The sequence below is a fragment of the Benincasa hispida genome, chromosome 1 (genome assembly GCF_027475165.1).
Source record: "Benincasa hispida cultivar pf3 chromosome 1, pf3_genome.v1.1, whole genome shotgun sequence".
NCBI classification, from domain to species: domain Eukaryota; kingdom Viridiplantae; phylum Streptophyta; class Magnoliopsida; order Cucurbitales; family Cucurbitaceae; genus Benincasa; species Benincasa hispida.
The window spans coordinates 16,856,762-16,876,373 of record NC_143478.1 but is presented as its reverse complement, the minus strand read 5'-3'; the positions used below and the strand labels follow the sequence as shown (position 1 = coordinate 16,876,373).

The window sequence follows — 19,612 nt, the reverse complement described above, 5'->3', positions numbered from 1 at the left end:
TTTTTTTTTTTCATATTGGTTAAAATTATTTGATCAATTTTTTAGGGAAAAAAAATTATATATAAGGTTTAAGTTTTAAGAATGATAAGAAAATGGTGTAAATGATGAAGGAAAAAAGGGCGACAAATGATGAAAGGAGAGTGGAAGGCGGAGCGCACGTTACAACGTCGTCCAGAAAGGAAAGGAAAACAAACATTTCCTAAACAAAAGGCCAACTCCTTACCCGAGAAAAATGCTCCTAATCGTATTCCTAATTTATAATTAAATTCCCCTTTTATTATTTTTTTTAATTCTTACAGTACACAACAACACAACCCTTCCGGCTTCCCCTAATTTACTCCGATCAGCCACCGATCTACCGCCCAATGGCGACTGCCACGGTGAAATTACCCACTCAGAAGCTCATGGGTTGCTTGACTTGCCCTCTTTGCGATAACTTGTTCACTCATGCTACCACCATATCTGAATGCCTCCACACATGTTATTAATTCATATTCAAAACTTTTTTCTCTTTTTCTTTTGTTATAATTCCTATACTAAAATGTTATATGAACATATGTTGGATTGTGTCTCAGTTTGCAGGGATTGTATATATGAGAAGATAACTGAAGAGGAATCAGAGGGTTGTCCTGTCTGCAACACAAATTTAGGGGGTGTGCCTTTGGAGAAACTCAAGTACCTTCCCTTTACCGCTTTACACTAATTACATTTAGTTTAGAGCTACAATACAATCATTGTTTCTATGTTTTTATTGTTTCAAAATATGCAGGGCAGACCATACAATGGATGATTTGAGGGAAAAGATATTCCCTTGTAAACGAAGGAAGGAGAAGGAACCTGAGAAATCACACTCCTCAGTTTCATTGCCTACCAAAAGAAAAGACAGATCACTCTCTTCTTATATGGCTTCTGAACCAAAATCTACAGCACAAGAGAACCTCGCCGAACAACAATGTGTTTCCTCCATGATTGCTCACAGAAAACTCATCTTTGATCAAAATAAGCATAACAGTGGCCAAGTAATAGAAAGGAAAACTGATGATTTGAATAAAAAAGAAGAAGCAACTGTAACATGCTCAAATGATTGTAATAAACAAGATACTGTTGCTAAGGCAGAGACAATCCAGATCGATGATGCCTATTGCAATGTTCAAGAACATGGTCAAAAGCCAATGATGGAAAGAGTTGACAGTGGATCATCTGGAACTTCAGGTTCTATTGAACATGGAAAATTGCAGGATGTTTCAAGGGAAAGAAGATTAGCTAGCAGCAATGGACCTTCTGGTAAATTGCAGGATCCTATAGGTGACATTGATGCAGATAGACGATGCAATATGTTATCAAATCCTATATGGTTTGCACTAGTTGCTTCTGATCACCAGTGAGTTTTAGTAACTTTAGAACAAGAAAAAGAATGGTTATGTTTATTATTCTACTCCTTAAAATGACCAAACATTGATATAAACTTTTAAACGACTTTACCAGGGAAGGAAATGAGCCTTTGCCTCAGATCTCCTCAAACTACTTGAGGGTCAGGTTAGCTCTATTTCCTACAGTAATAGTAGCTCATTTGATAATAAGCAAAGCAAAGCAAAGCAACTCAACTGCCCTGCCCCCATTTCTTGAATATTTCTAATGAATTAAAAGTTTCTTGTTTGGTTTTCCTTTTGATCTTCAATACACAGCGATGACCGTATGCCCGTGTCATTTATCCAGAAATATCTTGTGAAGAAACTGGGCCTTGCTAGTGAGATTGAGGTGACAACTCATCTTCTTCCCCTTAGTTACATTAACTTTCCTTCTGTTTGAAAGATCTAAAAAGATTCTACATATGTCGCTGTATGCAAGCATGATAAGAGTATAATGTAGGCATTCAACGTCAATATGAACTAAAATCTACGCACAGTTCAAAAGTTCAAGAAGCAGAGTCAGCCTATATAGCTATGAAGTAATAACATTTCCTCAATATCTACAGGTGGAAATCTCATTCAAGGGTCAGCCAGTGAGCTCCACATTGCATCTACATGACATCGTAGAACTGTGGCGACAGACAACCACAAAAGTAGAACTAATACAGGTATCTGTGGGCAGCTCGGCCAAGGATTTTGTGATGGTTCTATCTTATGGTCGGAAGTGTTGTCAACCTGGAAAATTCCCAAATATTTGTGCTCACTTAAACAACGATGTTCAATAAGAGATCAAATAGACACATGCTTTATGCATCATCTCACAAGTTTCCCACTTACACTACAGACCTCAATTTAGAGGGTCGACTTCTTTCTTCTTCAATAAAATGAGATAACATGGTCAACTAATCCAAACAAACAGAATCGAGCATACAATACGAGGAAAACTCACATTTGGGTCTCATGATATCCTTCCAACTCTATCTTCCTTAAATGTTAAACATGCTCCTTGGTAGAAAAAAGGAAACTTAAGGGAAAATTTTCAGGTGATCGAAACCCAAAAGAAATGAAATGCAATGATTTGTTAGCTCACCAATCCATTTTAGTCACAAAGTTAGTTTCTGCAAACTCAAAGGGAAAGATATAACAATGAGAATCATCCCAAGAGACTAATTTCAATTCAATAACAATTAAGAGCGTAAGATTCTGAGCATAATGGACATGAATACTTTTCTGCAATTCATTGTGTTCTGCAATGTACATTTCATCTAAAAATACCAGTATATAAACCAGCAAACTATGAAACACATTTCATCTAAAAATACCAGTATATAAACCAGCAAACTATGAAACTTCTATAACTAAACCAATTGAAAAGAAAAACAGAACTTCAAATGGTTAAATCGTGAGACAAACCCACATATTCAATCAGATGCCGCTGTAATCACCTCTTGGACTCTCCAACAAGGCATCCCCAAAAGGGTCTTGCAAATCCCCAACAAGATCTTCAGTACTCCTCAAAGCCGCATGCAAGCAAACCACCACAGCCCCAATTGCAAGCGAAATCAGCACATTCACAAAAACCCCTGTCAAAGCCAGCGCCAATCCAGTAGCCAATCCAAGAATGATAACCAAAACCAAATCGCCCAACTCAAAACCAAAAACCCTAAGTGGGTCGTCGCGAGAGAAGTAAAGGAAGAACCAAGCAACGAAGACAAGCAAGAAGACAATCATGGAAAATGGATGGTAGATGAGGCCAAGAAAGATAAGGAGCAAGAGGACAAGACAGTAATTGGAAAGGAAACGGGTCAAGTTATGAGAAATCCGAGTCGTAGCGTCGGAGAAGGAAGAAGGAAGGCTGAGAGCTGATGGGTCTAGGAATTCCCGCCATGGACGGCGAGTGGCGATGACGGATCGACCGGCTTCCTTGAAAGTGACGGCGAATTCAGCGGTAGACATTGGGATAAAACCCTGGAAATTCCGGCCGGAGCTCCGAAGGAATGGAAAGAAATACAAAGAAGCGGAAGATCCCAATTCCAAAGCTTAAATCTTTAGTTCCACCTTACTTTATATTGAATTATGTGAACGATCCATTCAATTTTAAATAAGAGGCATATGAGGTTGAGCGAAAGGCAATGGAAAATAGTGTCAACTGAATTCTATTAATATGAAATTAAATTTTTAGAACAAGGAAAAATGAACATGAATGAAAGAGCGGTCAACGGTCAATCTGGAAAAGTTCAACTGTTAACCACTTTGTTTTGAAATTTAATCTCAACACTTGTAATGTTGTATTCTTAAAAAATAAATAACTAATTACGACATTCTGTTACTTTATATATGTATTGAGATATGCTATGATTATTATTTTCTACTTTTTTAGAATTGATGTGTTATAAGCTATAAGTTGATTAACTATATACAACATAAAAGCTGATCAAGATGAACAAAGTGTAAGAATTGAATCAAAGTACGTATGAAATGGCCAGTGTGGTAACTAAATATTTATGTATTTATTTGATATTTAAATACTTTATTGAGATCAATGGTGGAGCAAAAAAATTTATATAGGGACACTATATGAAAAAAAATCTATAAATAAAGTAAAAAAATATTCCTAATTTCATAAATTAACTAATTTAGTACATTATAGTTGTCCTCTCTAAGTTTTCGTATTTTGAAATCAATCTATGATAATTTCAATGTCTAACTGATCAAATAAATCCTTTTCAATAAAGGATATAAGACAATATTCATCCATTGATCTCTCATTCAATTACGCAATCGAATAATATGCATAGCAGAAAATGTTCTCTCTACAGTAGTTGTGGCGATAGGTAAAATCAACGCCAAGGTGAGTAGTCTGTAATTAATGGATAGATCTCGTCTTTATTCGTCAGGACCATTTTTACTACAAGATCACATCACATATGTTTTTTAGCTCAACAAACTCAATATTTTGAACGCATATCAATAATGTAATTTTGAAGTTGATTCTCAAACATAGAGAGTACAATAACTAAAAAGTCTCTTGGGTAAAATTGAGCAAGTTGACTAAGCTTTTTTCTATCAAAAGAAACAAATGAATTACTCAGATTTAGACATGCCACAAATAGAAGCAATTCAGTATTTATTTCAATAAAACGATTATTCAGCTCTTGAAGTTGCATATCAATGACGACATAGAAAACTTCAACACAATAATGATGTAAATTTGTAACTGGTTGAGATTTTCGCCTTATCTTCCTCAAATTAGAAATAGGTCATCCATTTTACGGACTTCAATATCATGACTATGACAGAAATAAAAAATCATACTCAACAACGAATCATAATCAAACTCTCTTGTTTTTTTTTTCAGTGTTTTTTTGCAGTCTTTCTTTGCAAATTTTAACTAAATTCATTGCATTCAATATCTTGATCTTTTCTTTGTAATGCTCGAGACAAGTCATTTATAATTCCCAAGATGATTTTCATAAAATGTATATAAAAAAACAAAGTCAAAAGATAGAATTGAACTTATTAGAATTTTTGCTTCATATTTTTGTTGTGAATTCGATCCACCTTACACAATTGTCTCAAGTGCATGAACTATTAAAGAGAATATTGTAATAAAACTCGTTAAAATGTAGTAATGTGATCTCATCGAGTATCTCCTGGTCGTTTGATCATTGCCTCCTAATTTAATCCTCGACCACTTAATATTTCACTATTATTTAAAACTTAAAAAATCTCCACTATATGTTTCTCTTATAGAATGTCTCGACGTTTTGCTGATGTCCCAATTACATTCACCACATTGGTAACAAAAAAAAAAATACCAATAATTTCCACATGATTTTTAGCAGTAGCTATAAGAGCTAATTGAAGTTGATGAGAAAAAACAATGAATGTAAAAAGCACACTCATTTTCTTTTAAAATAAGTGCTTTCAATTCATTGAACTAACCTTGCATATTACTTGCTCCATCATATCCTTGTCCTTATAAACTAGCGATGCTTAACCCATGTTGAGAAGAAAAATCATTTATGGCTTTCTTAAGTGATAGAGAACTTGCATCATTGACATGTATGATTCTAATTAATCGTTCAATTACATGACCTTTATCCACATATCACAATACAATTGACATCTGCTCCTTTAAAGATACATCTTTTGATTCGTCTATCAAGATAGAAAACTGTTTGTCACTCATATTTTTTTGTAACCATATTAACAACTTCTACTGTAATGGAATGTACTATATCTTTTTTAATATCAGGTGAAGTCAATTTCAGATTATCGGGGGTATTTTTCAAAATCACAGCTTCAATATCCTTATTATAGTTGCATAACCATTGTAAAAGTTCAAGAAATTATCTTGATTCTTTGAACCACCTATCTCATCATGTCCACGAAATGCAAGTCTTTGTCGTAATAAAAATCGAATACAATCAATTGATGCACCTAATCGAGTTCGATACTTAACTCGTGCTTGGTCAAACATCCTATTTAAAAAAGTCTCAATATGTTGTTTTTGTTTCAAAAGAGCCTCACATTTACCCAAAGCCGTATTGTGTGCACTATTAGGACCACCAACATGAATATGCAATTTCTCTTTTTTTTCCCAATTAGAAAATCCTTCACTAACAAAACAGTCACCTCCTGACTCTTCACTTACTTCTGGTTTGAATAGATAGCAACATAAACAAAATGCGACATCCTTTGAAATGCTATATTATAGCCAATTAGACTATTCACTAAACCAAACTGGGTTAAATCATCTTGACCTTGTACCAAATTTCTTAAGTGGAAAAGTATGATTTCGAGGCGACAAGGACCTTTTAGCAAATATGCTCTACGAACTTGATTTCAAATATTATAATTATAATCATAAATTTTGGTTCTTAGCCCAGGATCTGTGGGTAGTTCTTCTAGATTGAATTTTGTATAAGATCGATCAAAACCCAAAATATTTTTCTTCTTTGAAGATGATCCCTCTATTGTTGTTTTTCTTTTAACTTCATATTTGGAATTTTTAAAAAAAAAATAGTTAAAAAGGGATCAAGCAAGATTTAAACCCAAGTTCCGTGTAACATCAATCTACCCTTTAACCATTGATCCATGAAAAGAATTTAACAATAAATGTGTATTTATTAATAATATTATTAACTATTACTTAAAAATATATATTAAAAATACAAAAATCGATAATTTGAGGGGTACATGTCCCTGACCTGTATGTAGCTCTACCGTTGATTGATGGTAGTCTTTGTGATGAAATTGTAATCTAAAAAGAAAACTAAAAAGAAATTGAGGACCAATCACTTTGTATAAAATATAAGACCAAAATGGATTTTCCAAAAGCACAAAATAAATCAAAACTAAAATTGATGGATTAAAATTGTATTTAAACCTTTATTTTGTGATTTTTTCTCTTTTTTTTGGATTACGTAGATAGGGGGTGATTTTGAAAGTTAATTGGGAAAAATGGGTGGTTTTGAATTTATTTAGGGAAAAGGGGTTTTTTTTTGTCCCCATCCGAGAGACGCACTCTAGAATATTTTATTATTTCTTTTTTAGCCCCGTACGCCGCATTTAAAAAAAATTAAGCCGGTCATTCGGGAGTATTTTATTTAGTTTCTTTCCCCGTATGCGGCATTAATCGCACACAATCGCTTAATAAACTATGCGATCATTTAGTAATTATACACGATCGTTTAATACGTGGAATATTTTATTTAGTAAATTACTATGCGATCGTTTAGTAAATTATATACGATCGCACACAATCACTTAGTAATATATACACGATTGCTTAGTAAATTATACACGATCACTTAGTAAATTATATACGATCGCTTAATAATTTATACACGATCGCTTAGAAAGTTATACATGATTGCTTAGTAATTTTAGCACAAATTTATCTAAATGATTGCTTAGTTATTTATTTACTTAGTTAAATGTACAAGACTAATTGTATTCTAAAAATTTAGAACAAATTTATCTAAACGAAAACTAAACGATCGTGTAACAGTTAGGTAAACGATCGCTTAGTATTATCTAAACAATCGCTTAACAAAACCTAAGCGATCGCTTAGTATTAGCCAAACGATCGCTTTATAAATTAGTACACGATCGTGTAATGGATATCTAAATGATCGCTTAACAAAACCTAAACGATCGCTTAGTATTATCTAAACGATCGAATAACAAAACTTAAGCGATCGCTTTATAAATTAGTAGACGATCGCGCAATGAATATCTAAACGATCACTAACAGTTAGCTAAACGATCGCTTAGTATTAGCTAAACGATCGCTTAGTGTTATCTAAACGATCGCTTATTATTAGCCAAACGATCGCATAATGGATATCAAAACGATCGCTAAATAGTTAGCTAAACAATCAATTAGTATTCTCTACACAATCGCTTAACAAAACTAAATGATCGCTTAGTATTATCTAAACGATCGCTTAGTATTAGCCCCGTACGCCACATTTAAAAAAAAAAAAAAAAAAAATCGGTCACGCGTGCGTTAGAATGCGTCTGTTGAACAGACACATTATGACCGTTCTAACCAAATTTGACGTTTTCCCCTGTTTTAGCATAGAAAATCCCACATTTTACCTTCATTCCCACCGTTTTCAACTTCTCATTTCATAAATTTCTCTTCCTTTACCGATTTCATTTTCTTCTTCACCGATTTCATCCTCCTTCACCGATTTCATCTTCTTCTTCACCGAAACCTTCATTTCATTTTCCCCTTCATCACCGAAACCTTCATTTCATTTTCCCCTTCATCACCGAAGCCCTCATTTCATTTTCACCCAAAACAAAATTTCCTTCATTTCTTCCACATTCTTCATTTATTTTCAAATATCAATCATTTTCTACCTTCATTTGTTTCAGTGTAGTATTTTATTTGGTAAGTTGATATATTTTTATTTTTTAACTTTGAATTAAGTTTTTGATAATTTTTACTGATTTTTTTAATGTTTATTTTGTTTATAGTTGATATTATTCAAAATTTTCTAGTAAGTTGGAATATTTGGTAAGGTGCAAAATTTTTTGTTAGTGTATAATATTTTTCGTTTAATAAGTTGATATATTTTTTATAGTTGATATAAAAAATATAGTGTACAATATTTGTAAATATATTGATATATTTAATAAGTCGATATATTCTCTGTTGTTGCTTTTCTGGTTGGTATTTGGTTAATATTTAGATTTTTTAAATATTACATCATAGTCTCAAATTATTTATGTTTAAACATATAAAAAATCATTAATAAAAAAAAATTATCGTTCTTAATGGAAAAAGAAATAAATCTAAAAATAGGTTGAAATAAAATTTTAATGAATTTTAAAAATAGGTATTTAAATATGTTCTTGATAGAAAAAAATAAATCTTTTTAAATGTAAAATTTATATTTAATTTTTTTTATTTTGCCAAAATTTTAAAATTTATTAGTAGTTTTTAATGTAAAATTAAGAATATGTGGAGAAAAGAATAGTGATATTATTTTAAAAAATATTACATAGTATATAATTAAAAAAAACATTTCTTTATTTGTACATATTAAAAAAATAGTAATAACACATTAATATTGTTGGCCTAATATATACTTACAAATATTATGATAAATATCAGATTGCATTTGCCAAACTACGATGGACGTTGTGGAATTTTTATGTTATATGCATGGAAACATTATTAATGGGCTAAACGGGATAGAATATGATAGGCAACAATCTCTTCTTATAAACATGCATCATCAAGTTGACTTCAACACATTAATTGATGGATTATGTGATGCATTATCCATAAATATAGATGATGGAGTAGAAGTAATATTTAGATATGGTAGTTATGTAGCGGGATCTACTTTCTATATCCCCATCTCATTACGAAGTGAGACTGATGTACAGTTCATGATGAGCAACGCTCCATACCCTCCAAATAGAGTTGAACTGTATATATCCCAACCCAGTGTCCCAAGTCCAACATTATTGAGAGAAGAAGTTGAAACTACTGTTCAGTTGGAAAGCCATGTTGTGAAAGATGAGCAGTGTGATCTAACTATTGCCACAAACGACGAAGAAGTTGAAATAGACGATGATGATATCGATCTAGATGAACTATCTGCTCAATTTTATGGCGTACATGAAGTCCCCGAAACATTTACTGAGATAGACCTGAACGAGATGACCATTGAACCTGATTCGACAATGGGGGATGACAGTAATATGGGGTCTGAGTCACTACTTAAGGGGATGATATTCAATTCCAAATTGGATTTAGAAAATGCAGTGAAAAACTATTCAATCATTCGACATCAAGATTTTGAAGTCATTGAGTCAAAGAAAACAACATGGGATGTCAGGTGTAAGAGATATGGCAATGGGTGCACGTGGAGACTTCATGCTATTTTCCGTAAAAAACACGGTAAATTTGAAATCACCTAGTATAATGGTCTGCATTCTTATTTATATGCAAGACTGAGTCAGGATCACAATCAATTGGACTCAGATCTAATTGCATCTGAGGTAAGAAGCATAGTGAAAAAAAACTCATCAGTTGACATCAAAACATTACAAGATATTATCTTGAAACGGTATGGTTATTCCGTCAGTTACTGGAAAATGTGGAACAGAAGAAAAAAAGTAATTGCGAAGATATTGGAAGATTGGATCGAATCGTACAATTTGCTGCCCAAATAGATGAATATCTTGCAAATCACAAACCCCGGTACAGTCGTCCATTGGAGGCTAAATGAGGTGGATTGTGATGAAAGGCTCATAATGTTCAGTAGCGTGTTTTGGTCGTTTGGACCTGTTATTGAGGGTTTCAAGCATTGCAGGCCGCTACTTCAAATTGAAAAAACCCATTTGTATGGGAAGTATGAAGGAATATTGTTAATAGCTATCTCAGTAGATGCAAATGGTCACGTCTATCCGGTTGCATACGCCATTGTACCAGAGGAAAGTGTTGACTCGTGGGCCTGGTCTTTAAGGAATTTATAGGATCATGTGGTGCATAAAAGGGAGGGAATGTGTCTAATTTCAGATAGACACAAAGGCATTATATCTGCAGTCAGAAACCCTAGTAACGGTTGGGTTGGAGTACACCACAGATTCTGTTTGCGACATGTAGCGAGTAATTTTAACGACAAGTTCAAGAATAGTTTATTGAAGAGTTTGATGTATAGTGCAGGATCAAAGTTTCAAGTTCGGAAGTTTAATGACTGTATGGCCAAACTTCAAACAGCAAATCCTAATTGCTTATGACATTTTGCTTCCATAGATCCTAAGCAGTGGACCCAGTCACATGATGGTGGTCATCGTTATGGATGGCTAACCACGAATGTGGGCGAAAGTACAAATGTTGTTCTAAAAAGAGCCAGAAAGCTATCGATCACTGCACTAGTCCAAGAAACATTCTACCAAACCATTGTTTATTTCGCCACTCGTCGCGTAGAAATAAAGACTACCCTTGAATCGGAAAATACTAATAGCTAAAATTTAACTTCTGATTGTTGAAGATGGAATGACAACTATTCTGTAATTAGAGCACCTACACATGTTCTAGTACAGTATAGGCACATACTCGATACACATATTCCTAACCAGGTAATATTTTATTCATTCATATATCATATATTCATAATGTTTTAATTTTCTGGTTAATTCATTTTTTGACACATGCATGCATATTATTTGGGAGCCATATAATCATCTGATCCAACTATTACCGCCATACTGTCTCGATGGCAATGAGATATGGACATCCAGATGTCCACTCATATGCTTCTTCGTTATGGAGTGGCATCACCCAGATCGTGTGATGCGTCAATTTGGGATGTTCCAACAAATTCCTCAACCTTGCAACACGGACACCCGACTTCATTCACACGATCTAAAGGGCAGGCATGAGCGAGACTGGATTGCATATCTGGCTCCTCAAATTAAAATCTGGGAAAATCGATACAGTTTGGTTGTTAATGGACCTCCTATTAACAACGGTGTAGGTACCGAGCCTGGATATATTGAATGATATTCCACTGTGAGCAGACGGTACATAACTAAAGCAGGAGCATCCTATCACTTGTTGGTGTGAGTTGATTGTTTACTATGATTGTTTGATTTTATTTCTTCATTGCACACCAAAATAAATTTTAAAGTCATTAACTTGTTATTCAATTCTTTTTCAAGCCGAGCTTCCAAATTTGCAAATATCTGCTCAAAAAGCCTTGCGTAGATTCACCTCGATATATCGAGTGCGATATTTCGATGGTGACGTTCCAATGGAAGAACAAGGTGATCCAACAAGACACGAGGATGTTCCTATTCAACCTAATGTTCGGAATGAATATCCAACAATGCTAGATCAGTACTTTTCCATGATGTCCTTTCCCTCAACATTTGATTTTTTTCCAACAACCTTCAGTACACCAAGCATGGAAGAAGAACAAACTTCACGTGTCCATCGAAATATCCATGACTAGTATGTTACATATCGACAACGTAGTGAGGATATATACTTTCCAGAGGAAAGTCAACCATCAGGTGCAAGAGGGCGTGGCGATTGTGGACACTATGTCACACAACATGATCGTGAAGGAACTCAAAACCAAGAATTCCATGAGTGGGTTTAGATTGCTCCTATTTTCATAGTGATCAGAATAAAACGATATACATTCTAAATAACAGTTATGCATAATACAATTTAACAACAATATGCTCAAAATTCAATAAAGCATAGAGAAGAGGTTCATTACAAAGGAAGACGATCTTCGAATGTATAAACCCACGGCTGCAGAAGAATTCCACCGATCTACCAGCACCCCAGTGAATCTCTCGTCTGAAACCGCACGATCCGAACGTACACGATCAAGAAGACGGGAACAACACCACCAATAGGGAGACTTGGGTATCCTCGGCGTAAAAAACCCAGAGAGTGGGCTCTGGTGAGTTTGGTAGAAGACAGAGGAAAAGAAATCGTGTAGACGACAAGCGTACACGAAAATAACTTCGCTATTGTATAGCGGATATGCTTATCATATAGTAAAATTACACGATCGTTTAGGAAACTGATGTACGATCGTTTAAGGGACGCGTGAGTTAGACAATCGTTTAGACGACTAAGAAACTATCGTATAGACTCTCGACCATCAGTCTTTCACATTTTCTTTTGGGCGCGGGGATTCTTTTGCACAATCGAAATTTTTTCACAAACTGAAAACTATTTTCAACTTGTATCCCGCCGGTTACATAACCTTCGGTGCCCATGATCCCATTCCTAAACGTGAAAATTGGTTAATTAAAATTAATTAATCAATTAATTTATTTAATAAATATAATCATATTATATTTATATTCTATAGTTTGATATCATATATCTACTATAGTATTTTTCCTATATTTGATATAAATCATATTTATATCTAATTTCCTCCAAAATAATGCATCTCATACATTTAGCCAATTATATCATATATAATTAGCCATTCCAATTATATCATATATAATTGTACTTCCACTTGTCAATTTAAATATTTCAAATTAATTAAACACTGGTTCTCGACTTTATCTAAGCTACTCAGGTGACCTAATGAACCTGTGGCTCGAAGCTTCAATGGTACGTGAATAGCTAGCTAAACTCTTTAGCCACGAGATTCACCATCTGTTAACTGTTAGTGATTCCATTAAAGACCAACAGTTGAACTCTTCTTACCACAGATATATTTCTGTGTCCATTGGATATAACCAATCATGAGTACGATGAACATTCACAAATGTTCGTAAGTATAGCTGAGCCAATTTTCCGTTTTGCCCCTGTAGTTACATCTCACTTCTAAAGTACCACTAAGTGCTCTAATGAACAATACAACATAGTCAACCTATGTGTGAACACCTCTCAGGCTAAGAGAAGGTGTGTGGCGACACATCATTCAAGCCCCGGAATCAGCTCTTAAGGGAGCCATCTATCTACTTACCCCTACGTCAGGAAAGGAGTGAATTCCTTCTTTATGTAGCTGATTTCCCAACTCCCAAATCAAACGTATCTCGAAAATGGTAGGTTTGAATCGGTGACTTGGCCACTCACACCGATGCAAATCAAAGAACCGCCCTCAATGGCAGGAGTTCCCAACTCACTCAGGATTGAGGTCATGTTACCTATGGTCATCCTAGTGAAGTGAATTCTTTGTCATGAACGGTGTTATATAATGAGACATTAACACTTCGTGGTCAGGTCTTATACAAACTCTTTGTATAGGACGCCCCTGCTCGCATGTCCCCAACACGAATGATCAAGATTAGATCATCTGTGGCAAGCCACAACACTTGTGACCATTCCATAAAGCGGGCCGCGTCCGTAGCGTTACCAGGATAATGTTTCCCTCCTATATCCATATACTACAGACCATTTTGGTTATCACTCAAGACATGATCCCCTTGTATGTCACCACATACATGCTTGAGTCACATACAGATAACCAGGGATTTGATGTTTATTGGTTTGTGGTAAAGCAACTAAAACAAGTAAATGAGTAAAACAACAAGATGTGAAGTAAATATCATATATTAACAATCACAAGTGTTCATATGTACTATTTACAAACTACAAGACACGAGACTTTAAGGCATCAACTCTAACAATCTTCCACTTGTCCTAAAGCGAAGTAGGGTGTACAAAAAAAATACAAAACAATAAACTAGAGCATTTAAAGCCCAGTATAAGAAAATCTCCCACTTGTCCTAGTCTAGCCGTGAGCGATCTTGTAGACCCATGCTCCGTAGGTGACCCTTAAACACTATAGCCGTGAGAGCCTTCGTAAATAGGTCAGCAACATTGTGCTTCAAAGTGATCTGCGTGACAGTTACGTCCCCTCGATGCACTATCTCGCAGATCAGATGATACTTCCGCTCTATATGTTTACCACGTCGGTGACTCCTTGGCTCCTTGGAGTTCACCACTACCCCACTATTATCACAATAGAGGGTAATGAGTCTAGACATATCTGAAACAACTTCTAGGTCTGTCGAGAACTTCCTGAGCCAGATGACCTCCTTAGCAGCTTCACAAGCTCCTACGTACTCTGCCTCCATAGTGGAGTCGGCGATGCACCCCTGCTTAGTGCTTTGCCACACTACAGCTCCTCCGTTAAGAGTGAAAACTGACCCTGATGTGGACTTGCGAGAGTCTTTATCAGCCTGAAAGTCAAAATCCGTGTATCCTATAAGGATCAAATCCCTAGTACCATACACGAGCATGTAGTCCCTCGTTCTCTTAAGATACTTGAGGATGTTCTTCACTGCAGTCCAGTGACCCTGACTTGGGTTAGACTGATACTTACTAACTATGCCCACAGCGTAGAGATGTCTGGACGAGTATGGAGCATCACGTACATCAAACTACCAACGAAAGACGCATATGGGACTCGTCTCATTTCCTTAACCTCTTGAGGCGTCTTAGGACACATTTCCTTAGACAAAGTGACTCCATACCTGAACGACAGTAAGCCCCTCTTGGAGTCCTGCATCGAGTACTTGAGTAACATCTTGTCAATGTACGATGCCTAAGACAGTGCTAGGACTTTGTTTTTACGATCCCAAAAAATCTGGATCCCTAGAACAAATCGAGCATCTCTCAAATCTTTCATTTAGAATTGGGTTGCTAGCTAGTTCTTAACTGCAGTCAGCAGACCTACATCATTCCCAATGAGTAGGAAATCGTCTACATACAACACTAAGAAGACTACTGAAGCGTTAATGATCTTCTTGTAAACACAAGGTTCATCAACATTATGGTAAAAGTCATAGACTTGATCGCAACATCAAATTGTATATTCCAAGATCGAGACACCTGTTTCAGTCCATAAATGGACCGATTTAGTTTGCAAACCTTTTGCTCTTGACCTTGGGCTATGAATCCCTCGGGCTGCACCATATAAATGGTCTCCTCAAGATTTTCATTCAGAAAGGCCATCTTGACATCCATTTGCCAGATCTCATAATTATAATAAGTTGCAATAGACAGAAGGATGCAGATCGACTTTAACATGGCAACAGGTGAGAAAGTCTCCTCATAGTCGATTCCCTATACCTGGGTATAACCCTTTGCCATAAGTCAGGCTTTGAAGTTCTGTACCTTCCCATCAGCACCCTGTTTACGCTTGTAGATCCATTTATAACCTATAGGGCAAACCCCATCAAGCTGACCTACAAGATCCCATACTGAGTTGAAGTACATCAACTCCATCTCGAGATCCATGGCCTTGACCCATTCATCCCAGTCAACCTCCTCTGTTTCCTTCTTATAAGACAACGGATCCTCAACATCGCCATCTGCTACCATAACAAGGATTTTCGTGAAACCCAGATAGCGAAGGGGTGGGTTCGCAACCCTCCCATTATGTCGAGGTTTCCTCAACTCTTGAGGTGGAATTGACCTACTGATGAACTCCCATCAACAACTCTTGTTGATGTAGCAGGTTTTTCAACAACTTTTATTGAAGTTTCAGTAGTTTCATTGGAAAAATCACGTAACACGACTTTGCTTCGTGGACTGTGCTCCCTTATATGATCCTCCTCTAGGTAAGTAGCGTTTGTTGAAACAAACACCCTATTTTCCGTTGGATCATAAAAATAACCCCCTCGTGTACCTTTTGGGTAGCCTACAAAAAGGCATAACCTCGATCGTGGTTCCAACTTCTTGGGATTAGCCTCAAGCACATGTGCAGGGCAACCCCAAATCCGGAAATGAAGTAAACTAGCTTTACGCCCATTCCACAACTCCAGAGGTGTTGTTGCAACACTCTTGGAGGGAACACAGTTGAGTATATACACCGAAGTCTCCACTACGAAACCCCAAAACGAGTCCGGTAAGAAAGCATAACTCATGATCGAACGAACCATGTCTAACAAGGTCCTATTTCTCCTCTCCGTTACACCATTCTGCTGAGGTGTACCCGGCGCTTAGAGTTGGGAAACGATTCCATGTTCTTTCAAATAGTCCTGGAATGCGGAGTCCAAAAACTCTCCACCTCGATCTGATCGAAGTGTTTTAATCCGTTTATCCAATGCGTTTTCAACTTCAGCCTTGAACTCTTTGAACTTTTCAAAGGATTCAAATTTTAGTTGCAAAAGATAAACATATCCATACCTGGAGTAATCATCAGTAAAACTGATAAAATACTTACAGCCACCCTAGGCTCGCACATTCATAGGACCACAAAGGTCAGAATGTACTAACTCAAGAGGCTCTTTGGCTCTAAAACCTTTTCCAGTAAAAGGTTGTTTAGTCATCTTACCTTCAAGGCAAGATTCGCACACAGGTAAAGAATTTTCTTCTAACTCACTTAGAAGTCCATTCTTCACCAATCTCACAATCCTATTGAGATTGATGTGCCCTAAACATAGATGCCAAAGTTGGACATTTTCTTTTGGAGAAATTCATTGACGTTTTGATTGAGTTACGGCAGTTCTGAATATTTCAATATTATGAAGGGAATTAATGGCTAACGGCCTTAGGACATATAAATTTGATTCCAGATCAGCAGTGCAAATAAAGACACCATCTTTATGAATAAACGCTTTACTCAATTCGAAAGAAATAGTGTATTTACATTGCAATAAGCACTTTACAGAAATAAGGTTCTTTTTTAATTCAGGAACAATATATACATCAATTAAATTTAGAAACCTATTCTATAAAGTCAACTGGATCCCTCCCACTGCCACAGCTAGGACGACGTGCCCGGTGCCTACTCGCATCGTCATCTCACCAGCTTCCAACTGCCTTCAGGATCTAATCCCCTAAAAAGAAGAACAAACATGGTTAGTGGCAACTGAATCAATTATCCAGGAAGAATCATTATTCTCCACTAAACAAGTTTCAAGTACAAATAAATCATATTTACCTTCATCTGCTTTGGCCTTAGCCTTGGCTGTTTTCTTATCCTTCAGATATCGAGGACAGTTCCTCTTCAAATGCCCATCTTGATTGCAATGGAAACACTTTCATTTAGAAATTGGTGGATGCCTCCTCGGGGCAACAGGCGGTAGGTTAGTAGGTTCCTTCTCTTTTCCCTTACTACCCTTCTTCTTCTTTCCCTTTGCAGAGTTAGAAGAGGAAGGTGCAGACTTTGTTCCTGAGGTCGAACCTCTATGGCACTTCCTGGAGGATGAAGCAACATTTGCCTCACTCTTCTACCTCTCCTTACTTTTCAATAAAGATTGGTATGTCTGCAACTCGTTGAGGAGAGTTGTAAGGTTATATTTCACTTTGTTAGAATCACATTGCTAACAAAGTGTAGGAAGCTCTCCAACAAAGAATGCAGAATTATGCTAACCTGGCTGCCCTCATCGATGGTAGACTCATTCAACTCCACCACATTGAAGTGGACCATCATGTTTAGCACATGTTCACAAACAGAGGTGCCTTCTTGCATTTTGGAGTTGAATATGTTCTTAAGAGCCTCATGCATAAGCTGTTTAGACGGTTGTCCAAACATCCCCCGTAGAGACTCCATGATCTCTGAGCTGAGATCATAGGCTCATGCTTCTTGGCCAAGACATCAGAAATACTTGCCAAGATATAGGCTCGGGCCTTCTCTTTCGCCCTTGTCCATCACTCGTATGCCTCCTGAACATTTCGAGTGGCATTTGAAGCTAGAATAGGAGGACAAGCCTCCATGAAAGCGAACATGAAATCCTCGATGATTAGGATCGTTGTGATCATATGTTTCCATGTTGAAAAATTGTCGCCAGTTAATTTTTCGGTGCTTAACAATGATAATGTGGTTGTTGCCATTTGAAAAAGTTGTTGAAAATACAAACAAAACTTTATTAGATTTTGCTAAACCACTTTTCAACCAATCAGTTTTGCAAAATAGTTTCAAGTACCCTAAGTTATAGACTTCTATTTTGCAATGATGCCCCAGTGAGTCAGGACAAACGCCACCGTGATCAGTTGCCCCTTCTCTAGGATGAGACATTCTAAACTAATAGGCAGAACCAACTCTTGGAACTGAACCTAACAGCCACCATTTTTCGGTCCAGAATTGTTAACCTTTAACTATTCCGCATAAGTGTAACCCCTCGCTTTTGGTGCCAGAGTCCCACCCTAATGCGCTTACTGTAGGGAAAAGACAGATTAGGACAAGGGACTAAGTTACCTTATCCTCATACAAGAGATCAAATAAAGAAATGCACAAAACTGCCATCTTTTAGGGGGACATTCCCAGGGTGCCTCGAGGCGATGTGTAGAAACTTTATTCAGCCTAACGAGGGAGATCGAGGGATGTGCTGTCGCACTTCCCACTCTCACTTACTATAAACATTCTTTCCATCCACCTTGATATTGACCTACCCAAACACCATCTGTTGGGGGGACACGCCAAAGGTGCCACGAGGCCGAGGATAGATCTCACGGTGTGGACTATTTAGGAGAAAAGTGAAAGGTTTAAATGAAGCATCTTATGCCCAAAGTACCTCCTATTGAATGTTCTACCTAGGTATTCATTAACCTAGATAATCCGGCTACTGATTTTAGTCTAAGTCATCTTTTTAATCTCTGCTTATAAACAACATTTGTCTATGAAATATGAATAAGTTCAAGTAGTCACATTTAAACACTTTAATGGACTGTCCTTAACTTGTATGCATGCATCAAATCTATCTATTCACCTTTCCAGGTAAGTTCCCAGGTAGGGGTGTTACGTTTCCTTCAATTTAAATACCCCAGCCTAGACAGAACTCGCCTTAAACAAAAGGTCCCTTATAGATAGATTTGCTACACTTTAACCTTTTATTAGCCAATCTAATCCTATTAAACTGATTAAAAGATTAAAGTCTTAGGGTTGCAAATCATATTAGAACCGTGATCTTAGATCTATGTGATCCAAGTTTTAAACACTTTAAAACCATGAATTAAACCTAAGTGAGCATGCATGTCTTTCTTATTTCTTTTAGTTCTAATTTCTCTTTAACTTTTAAAAAGAAACAAATAAAACCATTGCGCACAACGGGGCGTTTATAACATTTATAAAATAACCTATGTGTCATACTTCATGCAATGTCCGATCATTACTATATATAACTTTTATATAACGCGTAACAACAAGCAAACATGTTATCATTCACCCTTATACTATAATAATTATAATAAAAAGATGATGCATGTCAATGCTTTTTATGCATGCATAAATATAACTCTT

At 36.3% G+C, this 19,612-nt stretch overlaps 2 protein-coding genes, 1 long non-coding RNA gene and 1 pseudogene across 3 annotated transcripts; 1 reads left to right on the top strand and 3 right to left on the bottom strand.

Moving 5' to 3' along the window:
- Positions 1–229: 229 nt before the first annotated feature.
- Positions 230–2,329, top strand: LOC120069422 (E3 ubiquitin protein ligase DRIP2-like). Its single transcript, XM_090316411.1, has 6 exons — positions 230–480; positions 576–675; positions 719–1,381; positions 1,486–1,536; positions 1,686–1,758; positions 1,976–2,329. The coding sequence occupies exons 1-6, from the start codon at positions 366–368 to the stop codon at positions 2,192–2,194; spliced, it is 1,221 nt and encodes a 406-aa protein (XP_090172537.1). The 5' UTR covers positions 230–365; the 3' UTR covers positions 2,195–2,329.
- Positions 1,856–3,575, bottom strand: MPI7 (CAMV movement protein interacting protein 7). Its single transcript, XM_039021160.2, has 2 exons — positions 2,827–3,575; positions 1,856–2,144 (listed from the first exon to the last, which is right to left on the bottom strand). The coding sequence occupies exon 1, from the start codon at positions 3,363–3,365 to the stop codon at positions 2,835–2,837; it is 531 nt and encodes a 176-aa protein (XP_038877088.1). The 5' UTR covers positions 3,366–3,575; the 3' UTR covers positions 1,856–2,144; positions 2,827–2,834.
- A 1,815-nt stretch (positions 3,576–5,390) lies between these two features.
- Positions 5,391–6,449, bottom strand: LOC150038285 (uncharacterized; annotated as a pseudogene).
- Positions 6,450–16,973: 10,524 nt separating this feature from the next.
- LOC150038284 (uncharacterized) lies at positions 16,974–18,133 on the bottom strand. Its single transcript, XR_016528379.1, has 2 exons — positions 17,315–18,133; positions 16,974–17,210 (listed from the first exon to the last, which is right to left on the bottom strand). It is a non-coding gene; the product is annotated as an uncharacterized LOC150038284 (long non-coding RNA).
- Positions 18,134–19,612: the final 1,479 nt, after the last annotated feature.